The sequence below is a fragment of the Colletes gigas genome, unplaced genomic scaffold (assembly GCF_013123115.1).
Source record: "Colletes gigas isolate AHSC1104 unplaced genomic scaffold, ASM1312311v1 Colletes_gigas_Sc00001, whole genome shotgun sequence".
Classification (NCBI taxonomy): domain Eukaryota; kingdom Metazoa; phylum Arthropoda; class Insecta; order Hymenoptera; family Colletidae; genus Colletes; species Colletes gigas.
Genome location: NW_025106630.1, coordinates 7804947 through 7816503, shown reverse-complemented (window position 1 = coordinate 7816503; position 11557 = coordinate 7804947). Strand labels below are relative to the sequence as shown.

The window sequence follows — 11557 nt, the reverse complement described above, 5'->3', positions numbered from 1 at the left end:
CTTGATTGCCAATCGATCTAATTCAATGCTACGACGAGGTTCGCTCGTTTCTATGTGCGTACGGTAGCGATCCGTAGCACGATTGCATTCCAAGTGTACCAAAGTGGTCCGTTATTGACGTATAAAGCGGCATCCGGCCGATCTGAATACTCGGCGGGCACTTGGGTATGCGCGTTCGATAACGAATCTGTCAACAATGGATAACGGGACCGGTTAGCGGCGAGAATCGGAGGAGAACGATTCCGTGGAAGAAGTCTGCTCTCCGGTCGCGACCGTTACCAGTCGACAGCGCGATATGACGCGACGCATTATGTCGTAAATCGAGGCGAGGTGCACGCGCTCAAACACGCATACATCGAGATACAAGTTCCATGCTCGAGCGACCTTAACACGGGTTCTCGCGCGCGCGCGCTCTCTCTCTCTCTCTCTCCCTCGCACACACGTAAAGTCAGCGTTAACGCACGTACACACGTCCAATCAACCGGAGAGTATCGCGTTACCTTGCTGAACTCGGGGCCCAGTACGCGCTTGACCACGCTCCCGAGAGGATCTTCTTCGTCGCTCGAACAAACGCGTTCCCGTTCCAAAGAAGTGTCCGCGAGGCTCGAACATGCCTAACTGCCCAAAGTGCGAGAAGCCGGTGTATTTCGGTGAGCAAACCAAATCCGTCCTCGATTTCAATTATTTACACGGTTTACCAGCGATTCGACAAACCCGTAACTTTCCTCTCTACGTACGAGCTGATTTTTTACGTCGATCATGAACGATAAGACGCTGAGAGTTTGGACGAGATTTCGCGGACGTTAATTTCTCGTTAAATTTGAGTTTTGGTTTCGCGCATTATTTCCTAGTCCTCCGTTCTCGAATCGTTCCGCGATGTTCGTGAATTCAGTTTGTTTACGTAATTTTGTTTCCGCGTACTCGTCGCGAGATTAACAAAAAACGAACTCTAAGCTTCGCGTCCGTCTTGTTTCGCACCTGCGACGGTCGACGAAACTGCAGTCGGCCTTTGTCGCAGGAAATTTGTGTCGCGACCGTAAGTTCGTACTCCGTTGGAAAAGTTGCGAATGTCGAATGACGACACCGATGATATCATTGCGCGACCTCGCGGTCCACCTTAACGGTTATTATGTCAGCCTCGTCCCACTGTATACAAACAGAGCAACGCGGATGTCGCGCGACGCGAATCGTTGTGACGGAAATTTTACAGAAAATTCTAGGCCTCGTTCAGGACATTTCGATGTAAATGTTCGATCAAACTATCACGGCTGGTCGATTCGACGGAAAAAAACGCAACGAGAATCGCGGAGGATTGGTATCGATAACACCACTATTTGCGATAATTCCTAGATTTCTCGCTTACGATAATACTTTGGACCATGGCGGTTAATACAATCATCGCGATAGGCGATAATTCCTATACGATCGGTACAGAACACTCAGAATTAGCACCAGTATTACTTACGTACACTCATCAAGATACACTGGTGAACGAAATTATAGCACCCTCGTAATTACCGTCAAATTTTTCATTTAAACCAGAATAATAGAATTTCGCTTGGACAACATTGCAGGACACTATCTTTGAAAGTGAATAAAACGTATACAAGTAAATTTTAAGCGACAGTAGAGTGGGATTCTTGTAATTTAGTCTATCAATGCATACGGTATAGTTAAACGGTTTATAGAAAACAAATTTCCGCGAACGAACGATTCGTTAAATCTGTTGGTCGATTTCGCGTGTTACGAGTCGGTCGGCGAGTTCGTCGAGCATTCGGCAAACCGTCGCGATAAGTTTATCGGTGGCCAATTGCGCGTCGCGCTTCCCCTTCGGCTGTCAGATAAACGGAACCAGAAAAGCTGGAACGATAGCGCGTTCCCTTGGTCTCGCGCACGCGTTCAAGCTTCGTATTCAGGGAGGATCGCTTTTAATTGCGCGCTTCCTCTTTCGAGCGGCCTTTTAGACGGCCGTTAAAGCACTATTAACGCTGAAAGCGGATTTTTCTGAATGCGCTGCTTGCTCCTCTTGCTGCTGCCGCCGACTACGTATATGGGCTTTCAGATCGGCGCAAGTAGACGCGCGAGAAACGGATGCCACGGCGAGGGGCGAGGGGCGAGGGGCGAATCGGAGGGACGACGCTCTTTTTCTTGTATCGCGGAAAAAAGTTTGAAAGGGGAAGGTCATCGGCCTCTAAACTCGCTCCTCTTTAGGAGCGCGGTTCGCGTTTTAATCCGTCACCGGGCCCCAGCCGGTCTTCCGGTTTCAGTGCTCGCGCGAACAAACCCTGACCCTCCTCCCGAATTAGTCCCTGTCCCCGACTAGCACGGGAAACCTTGAAATCCGAAAGGCCTGCCGATCGTGTTACTTTTCCATTCCATTCTGGTTAATTACGATCCCTCGCGAGTACCGGTAAATGTAATTAAACCTCCAACAGATTCTTCGACGGACGCAAGATATGTACATAGGCCCGTAGCTTTCGAATGCCCTGGCAAAGTAACTTTTCAAGCTTCTACGGCAAAGACGAAACGAGAAAGCGCCCACGCGAAGAAAGTAGGTACTCGCGGCTTTAACCTTGCGTTTCCTTTGTTTTTGAACGAGTATTCCGCCGTGATTCCAACATGGAAGCTTTTTGAGCCGGTCGCGGCCGATCCCCGACCCTTTGAGAACCCAAGTCCGAAAAGGTTTGAAATAAACCACGGTTAAACGATTTCTTAACGTTCGGGGAAGAATCGCGTACTTGGTTCCCCATTATTCGCGTAAATTATTGCAAATGCTCGACGAGATCCGGTGAAAAGAGAGTCTACTCCTTCCGCGGAACGCGCGACTGATTTCGAACGGTTCTGCATTTTTTTCGCGACACAACGGCCGGGTGTATCTTGAATTCCTTCTCAATCTCATGGACCGCCGATTCGTCCTAAACGAGAAAGAGATTACGACTCGCGCGTAATGCGATTCTACGGACGAATTCTACCGTTGGATTTTCCATCGATTTCCACGCGACGATACCGGGTTTAACGAGCGTACGAATACCACCGTCGCTGTATCAACGTTATCGCGTTCGATGCGTCTACGCGGAGGTCTTCGAATTTCAAACGCTCCGCCGTCTCAACGATATCTCTGACCAGATTTTCGATACGCGGACGAATCGTTCGCGAGGAATCGTGCGACGGAATTCTGGCGGTCGCCGCTCGCGAAAAATCTCTCGTCGATCTTCCGAAACGTGCGCGCTGTTCGGCCGAGCACGGATCCAGGTGGCGGTGAACGCATCGAAAAAGAAAGAAGGAACAAAGGGGCGAATAGAAGTCGACGATACCGTATCGAGTCGCGTTCCGTCGAAAGCAACGACGATAAAGTGTCCGACGCTGCGCCGGGGACAGCAACAACGAGAGCCAGGGGCAGCAGGAGGGGGTCATAGGGGTAATAATAAGAAGAACTGGGAGGAAACAGGTTTAAGAAAGAATAGCCTGGTCGCGGTGGCGATCGAAAGCGCGGGAGAAGAACGCGAAGGCTCCAACAGGGAACCAACAGCCAGCTAGTCCCAGCTCTCTATCCGTTTCGACCCTATGGATCCCGTGTACCCCGTGTACCCCGTGTACCCCCCTCGATCCAGCACGGTTAGGATGCTGATGCTGATGCTGGAGCAGCGAGCCCACGAGAAGGAGCTTTCGCCGCGGGGTGGTCGGCGGGGGTGGAAAACGGTCTGTCGATGAAATAAAGGAAAAAAAGGTAGAAAAGGGAAGCGAGGAAAGAGCAGGGGATATGGTGTTCCAAGCCTATGCAATCAGCAGCCGCCGATTGTTTGGCGCCCGAGCGCAACGATCCGTACACACCGCTGTCTGCCTTTTCGCGCTACCACTGCACAGCACCGATTCTTGACGATTATGCACTCGCTTCTCCGCCGCCAGATAATTAGGAGTTAATTAACTAATGGCCCTTTATGCGTACCCTTCCTGCCTCCACCCTCTCTTTCCTTCCCGGCTCCATTCTCTGTTCCCGTTCCCGTTCCCGTTCCCGTTCCCTCTTTCGCCTCTCTTACTTTTTCCCTCGGTTCTTGCTTATTTCGCGGCTACGTTTCTTCTCTCCCTCCCACTCGCGTGTGTCCTCCACACCCTTCCACCACCCCTCCGGTCCCCTCTCAGCCATCGACTGTCGTCGACCCCTTTAAACCCCTCGTGTCTCTACGCTCCTCGTCATTTTCCAATTCCCCTCGCTGGCACCAGCGTCCTTTGTGCTCCTTCTTAGACGCGGAGGAACGTTTGAATGCCAACCACCGGCCCGCCACCGGTCGACCGTGCTCTTTTTGTCTTCTCCGCGAGGTTTGATACGCTGTAATGGCATAACGCACCGCGACGCATCGAAGGAAAGAAAGACCCGCTCGCGCTCCTCTGATTTCGTCGCTGCCTTTTGTCGACTTTCCGGCCAAGCGTGCGCGACGAACACGAGAACGCGAGTCCGCGGAAAATTCCACGGGGACGCGATATGCGATCCTTACAACCTCCAGATCTCCTTCGATGGCTCTCCTGGACGCGACCATTTATTATACGGCCCGTATTACGCGTACGATCTTACGATCAATCGATTTTAATGGGGTCTGACTCGAACCACCAGAACCGATAACAAACAATAGATCACCGCGCGTTCGACTATTTCTTAAAAGCAAAAAGGATTCAAAGTGGAAACGAGACGCTCGACGGGTTTGAAAGGTGCCCGCGAACGATACCGCGACGACCACGCGTGGGAATTACGAACGGCGTCGCGTCGCCTCGCGTCGGTGCGTTTTGTAAAGCGGCGTCGCGTCGCGTCGCGTCGGTCCGTTTTGTGTAGACGCGGTCTCGCGAACGGTCCGCGGGGTGTTTCGCGTTCGCGCCTCCGATGAATAAAACCCACCGATCGCGTCCGCCGGGAATCGGCCATTCAATTTTATAATTACGAAATTGCTAATGGAGGAGGCGGTGGAGTCGTTGTCTCCGTCTTGGTCGTCTGCGACGCGGCAACCATCGCGCGACGACGAGTCCCGGATGGGGATGTTGACGCATTTTGCTCGCCTCGGTGGCGGAAAAGGGCCAAAAAGATTTCCAAACGAATTCACCGAGCGCGTTGCGATTCTCTGTCGCGATCGATCCGGTCTCGTCCAACTCGTCTGCCCATTTTCAACCTCGTTAACTCGTTAAACGCCCTATGCGACACCCCTGGCTCATAGCTTTCAACAACTTTCGCAGAAATATCAAAATATTTAGAAATTTTCAATCATAACTGTGAACCCCGATCGAATATCGTCGCAACATACCGCGTTGAGAGAATATCTCAGCCGCGTCATAGGAATTTAATAAAAATTTCGATCTGTTTGTTTGTTGCAGCCGAAAGAAAAACCTCTTTAGGGAAGGACTGGCACAGCGCCTGTTTACGTTGCGAAAAGTGCAACAAAACTTTGACACCGGGTAGCCATGCGGAGCACGAGGGCAAACCGTATTGCAATCATCCCTGTTATTCCACCATGTTCGGCCCTGGAGGTAAGCAATAGCTTATTTCTCTCCGTAAACTGATCGATATCTCTCTATACACTGCAGATTAATACAAGAAAATACCATGCTTCTATTATTATTCTACATAACAGTTATTCCAAGGGAATGATTACGAATTTTTGTCCGCATTGCAGGTTTTGGACGAGGTGGTGCCGAGAGCTACGTTTACAAAAAATGAAAAACCGAGAATTCTGCGATATATATATACTTTATCGTTAATACGAATGTATTACCTATATCGTAGAAATTATATTTAGTCTAAGGATATACAGATCGCCTAAGCATAAACGTACAAAATAGAACTTGTTCGTAAATAGTACGAAAAGTATGTGCGTTCGATTGTACGATATAATTAAGATAATTCATTTTTTTACATGATTGTAAACTGCGTAATAAAACCGTTTGCTAGAGCGAAATAACGAACCGAGAATTTAATTTTTAACCTCTCCAGAGCAGATGTAGCTAATTCAGCTACTTCATCATTATGAACACTACCCTGACAGACAAACACAACAAAATAATCGCAACGCTAAAAATAACCGCGATCAAGTTAATATCATTTCCAATTTGCAACGCGATTAGTATTCATTTTTTGCAACGCTAATACCAAACCGTTATCAAATTTGTACTCGCGACACTACTCTGAAAACAAACGCGATAATAATCAGATCGCAACGCTAAAAGTAATCGCGATAAGTTTATAATATTCGCAACGCTATCTTGAAACTAAACGCGATTAATCGCATTTCGCAACGCAAATGCAAAACGCGATGCCAAAAAACACTGACCGGTGTGGTACAAGTACCATCTGAAAAACTACAAAATACTACAACTACAGACGAATACAGTGACAATAAATAATGATTCTCCATCCTCATCCGGAGATGAAGATGAAGAACCATTCGTTGCAGCCCACTCTTGCGACAGTTTGTCAGGGCCTCTTCGAGAGTCTCTTCTTTCTTCGGCGGCCCTGCCGATGCCTGAAACTTATGCCTGGGCTCGAGATTCCGTGCAATACGCAATCTTCCAACAATATACGAATTGTTGGAAGAGAATACGTGAAAAATCTCGAGCGGGTCGAGCGTTTCGGGGAACCTACTATGACCGCGACCGCGACCGCGACAAGGGACTGTATAGCAAGCGATTCCAAGAATCGAAAGTAACACCAAAACAAACGGTACGAATCGTTTGGATCGGCCAACTTTTCAACTCTCGAAATCGAACTACAGGTACAGGACTGCCACGCGAAAACGCGCCTACCCGAAAAAAGACTGTGGACAGTCCTGCCCTGACCCTTCCTACTTACGTTCAACACACACATACCAGAAAGTAAGCTACCTACCTACCTAAAGCTATATTTAAAAAATTTCAAAACGCATTCTCTCAACACACACACTCCACGATCCTCACGCATAATGTCCGGGCGCAAGAGCCTAAACTAGAGAGGATTCCCCGGGGTTCCTCCGACACCCGAAACATTGCAAACATTCACACGCTAAGGTACGTACCAATTTCCTGAAATCAACTGACAAAACCTAGTGGCCATTGCGTATTTATATTAAATATACATATTACGTTATTTTCATCTAGTAGAAGCTTTTATAAAATATGTTATTCTATAAATGATCGTAATCGATTTACATTCTGTGTTTAAGATCAAAAAGCTAAGTATCGTTTATGTTTCATTAAATATGTTGTACCATGATCATATTGTATGCAATAAATATGTAAATGATGAAATGAAATTGTTATTGTTAATTATAATAAACTTTTAAAACGACGCAATTCCACAGCCTAACCAAACACACACATGCGGAAATTGCGTCGCGCACGATACACTAACGCAATGTCAGTCGCACATAGATATTATTAGAAATTTTTATAAACTAAATCATCGTGCCCATCACCTTCGCTCACACAAGTAGCACCTGGGCACTTGAGTGAGTTTAGGCAACGAACACGGAAACGTTTCCTGAAAATCCTCAACTAGAAATAATGATTATAGTAAATACTAGCGTATTACGAAATAGTGTTCCTTTATTCTTTTTTATTTTATTTATTCTAATGGACTTTCTACTTGCGATGAATGAAGAACAAACGTTTAATATACATTAATAGTAAAAAATATTATTGGTAAAGAAAATTATCCTGATTAAAATTGTATATTCAACCCTCGGGCAATTCTGTCATCAAAGCATATTTTTTAATCATGAAAATAGTACATAATGCATGACTCAAGAATTTATCCGTCGCGAAATGTTTTCTTGTGCATGCATTGAAACATTATATTTTTTAATAGGTAAGGAAAGACTTTGGTATCTTAGATACAAAGTCATCAAATTATATTTAAATATGAGACATGTACAATATAAAAAGCAATCAATATTCAAAATTATATATTCAATAATCATTAGCACAGTGAATGTAATTAATTTAATAGAATAATCTGCCATAGTATGGAGCTTTCATTTGTCATATTAAAAATCGTGAAGCACAAGAAAACCCTATCCTAAACTACAAACATTCATACCCTTGGTCACTGTATTCGTCAAAGATAGCACGTATACAACTGGTCACCCGCGTCGATTCGGACCTTTTTGTTCTACGACGTGATTGGGGACCAGAGGAATCAAAATATCATGCGACTCACCGATTGTAGAATTCAAATACCCGGACGACGATGTTGGCTAGTAGGAGTCATCAGGGAAGTCATCAGGGAGGTCAGCAACGTAGACAGCAACGTAGTCAGCGGCGAAATCGTCCAAGAGGTTGTGTGAATCCGTCAGTAGGTACGTGGATTAAAAAACTTCTGCTAATATTGAAAATTTAATGTAGAAAACTTTGAAAGAAACAACTTTTTTCTAAAAGTACTCGGAACAAAGTACGAAGATACTTACATTTTTTGTTCGTGGGCATCGCCAAATGCTCCTCTTTAGTGACGAAGTGACTCTATTGTCGCGATTTAGAAAGAAAAGAGCCACAATGCTCTGAAAATAATTTACAACTACGCAAGAGACACTGACTCGACCTTCGCGTATACCTAAACTGTAAACGACACTCTCCTTGAAGCAATCTGCTTCGAAAAACAACCAACTATTCTATGAAACAAGCACTGATTCTACCGACCGCATTGCACGCGGTCATCAGAATTTCTGGAAAAAAATCTGAAATTAAGAATAAAAAGTAATTAAGTAATCGCTCAGACCTGTCTATTTATCGATTTAGTATTAAATTTCATCGATAAAAAGACAAAAATATGTAAATATATATAGGTGCATACTCACTTTTTATAATGAAGTTGATTTTACCTATATTGAATTTCCACTTTCGATTCCCGAGCATAATGGCGTCCATGGCATGCCGGTAGCGTCCCCCCTTCCAGTCGAATTGCAGCAAAGTCTGTAACAGAAATGAAACAAAAATTACGGTCCAATGCGTTAAAATAAATGTATCTGTACCTTAATTAAACATCGACTGAACCTGAAATATGGTCTATGAATTGGTAATTACGTTCAGAAATATCATAACTGATGGCAAGGGTTATGTATGGAAGGGGACGCGCAAGAAAGGTTGGAAATATTTCGCGATTCCGTATGATTTTATAATAGAAACGTGTTAATATTACAGGAAAGCACCAACAGAAAGTACTAGGAACGATTCGGAACATTAAGATGGCAATAATTAAAAGTACAAACCTAATTATACGCGAAGCGTGTCACCGTACCTCATCACACCAGTTTCCAGACGGGGAATGAGGAGCAGGTCCGGACGCGTTTACTGCGCGAATTAGTTGATAGGGGGCGGGCGGGGTGAGGTTGTCTCGTCACGTAGTCCCGTCCCGCTTGGCGATGTATATCTTCGAAAGAAAAGTTAAACCTTATATCTCGAATAAGTGAAAATAAATAATGTAAATAAAGAAAATAAATTAAATAAATACAGAAAGATACCAGACAAACAATTAATTAATGTTTTATTATCTTTATACTCTTGTGACGTCACGATGCGCAGCAGCCAATCAGTGGCGCTGTTTGAAAATCAAATACATCGATCTGCTAATCGACACGAAAATAACTAGATCGATTCAAATATATTGTCACTGTAGTCATACAATGTGTAAATATTAATTTTTATTCTAAATTTCAATCAGTTATTCATATTAACGGTCCATTTGTGTGTAGTATGTTTTCTGAAGTTATTTGTTTTAATTCTCACTAGATTCACATAAAAATCTGTCTTGATCCTGTGTCGATAATACTAGGTTTGACGCACTAATGGTAAGAGGGCTGTATTACAGGCATAAACGAAGTATTGAATAGAGGTCACAAGCAGTATTTTTTCGTGAATACCGATGAAGAGCACAGACGTGTAAGACACAGTTTTCCGTGCCACGCGACCAAGGGATATATAATCCCAGCTCCAAGGTGAAGTCGAGAGTCCGCTGGCCTAAGATATAGACAGGACTCACCGAATTCTCAAAACACAAGTATATCGGATTACATCGCCAAGCGGGACGGGACTACGTGACGAGACAACCTCACCCCGCCCGCCCCCTATCAACTAATTCGCGCAGTAAACGTGTCCGGACCTGCTCCTCATTCCTCGTCTGGAAACTGGTGTGATGAGGTACGGTGACACGCTTCGCGTATAATTAGGTTTGTACTTTTTAATTATTGTCATCTTAATGTTCCGAATCGTTCCTAGTACTTTCTGTTGGTGCTTTCCTGTAATATTAACACGTTTCTATTAGAAAATCATACGGAATCGCGAAATATTTCCAACCTCTCTCGCCCCTCTAATCCTTGTCATCGGTTATGATATTTCTGAACGTAATTATCGATTCATAGACCATATTTTGGGTTCAGTCGATGTTTAATTAAGGTACAGATACATTTATTTTAACGCATTGGACCGTAATTTTTGTTTCATTTCTGTTACAGACTTTGCTGCAATTCGACTGGAAGGGGGGACGCTACCGGCATGCCATGGACGCCATTATGCTCGGGAATCGAAAGTGGAAATTCAATATAGGTAAAATCAACTTCATTATAAAAAGTGAGTATGCACCTATATATATTTACATATTTTTGTCTTTTTATCGATGAAATTTAATACTAAATCGATAAATAGACAGGTCTGAGCGATTACTTAATTACTTTTTATTCTTAATTTCAGATTTTTTTCCAGAAATTCTGATGACCGCGTGCAATGCGGTCGGTAGAATCAGTGCTTGTTTCATAGAATAGTTGGTTGTTTTTCGAAGCAGATTGCTTCAAGGAGAGTGTCGTTTACAGTTTAGGTATACGCGAAGGTCGAGTCAGTGTCTCTTGCGTAGTTGTAAATTATTTTCAGAGCATTGTGGCTCTTTTCTTTCTAAATCGCGACAATAGAGTCACTTCGTCACTAAAGAGGAGCATTTGGCGATGCCCACGAACAAAAAATGTAAGTATCTTCGTACTTTGTTCCGAGTACTTTTAGAAAAAAGTTGTTTCTTTCAAAGTTTTCTACATTAAATTTTCAATATTAGCAGAAGTTTTTTAATCCACGTACCTACTGACGGATTCACACAACCTCTTGGACGATTTCGCCGCTGACTACGTTGCTGTCTACGTTGCTGACCTCCCTGATGACTTCCCTGATGACTCCTACTAGCCAACATCGTCGTCCGGGTATTTGAATTCTACAATCGGTGAGTCGCATGATATTTTGATTCCTCTGGTCCCCAATCACGTCGTAGAACAAAAAGGTCCGAATCGACGCGGGTGACCAGTTGTATACGTGCTATCTTTGACGAATACAGTGACCAAGGGTATGAATGTTTGTAGTTTAGGCTAGGGTTTTCTTGTGCTTCACGATTTTTAATATGACAAATGAAAGCTCCACACTATGGCAAATTATTTTATTAAATTAATTACATTCACTGTGCTAATGATTATTGAATATATAATATTGAATATTGATTGTTTTTTATATTGTACATGCCTCACATTTAAATATAATTTGATGACTTTGTATCTAAGATACCAAAGTCTTTCCT

General features: G+C 44.2%; 1 protein-coding gene across 1 annotated transcript; it reads left to right on the top strand.

The window, feature by feature from the left end:
- The first annotated feature begins 371 nt into the window (after positions 1-371).
- On the top strand, positions 372-5943 carry LOC122405491 (cysteine-rich protein 1-like). Its single transcript, XM_043410289.1, has 3 exons — positions 372-650; positions 5359-5511; positions 5658-5943. Exons 1-3 carry the CDS (start codon positions 611-613, stop codon positions 5699-5701), a joined length of 237 nt encoding a protein of 78 aa, XP_043266224.1. The 5' UTR covers positions 372-610; the 3' UTR covers positions 5702-5943.
- The last annotated feature ends 5614 nt before the right edge of the window (positions 5944-11557 follow it).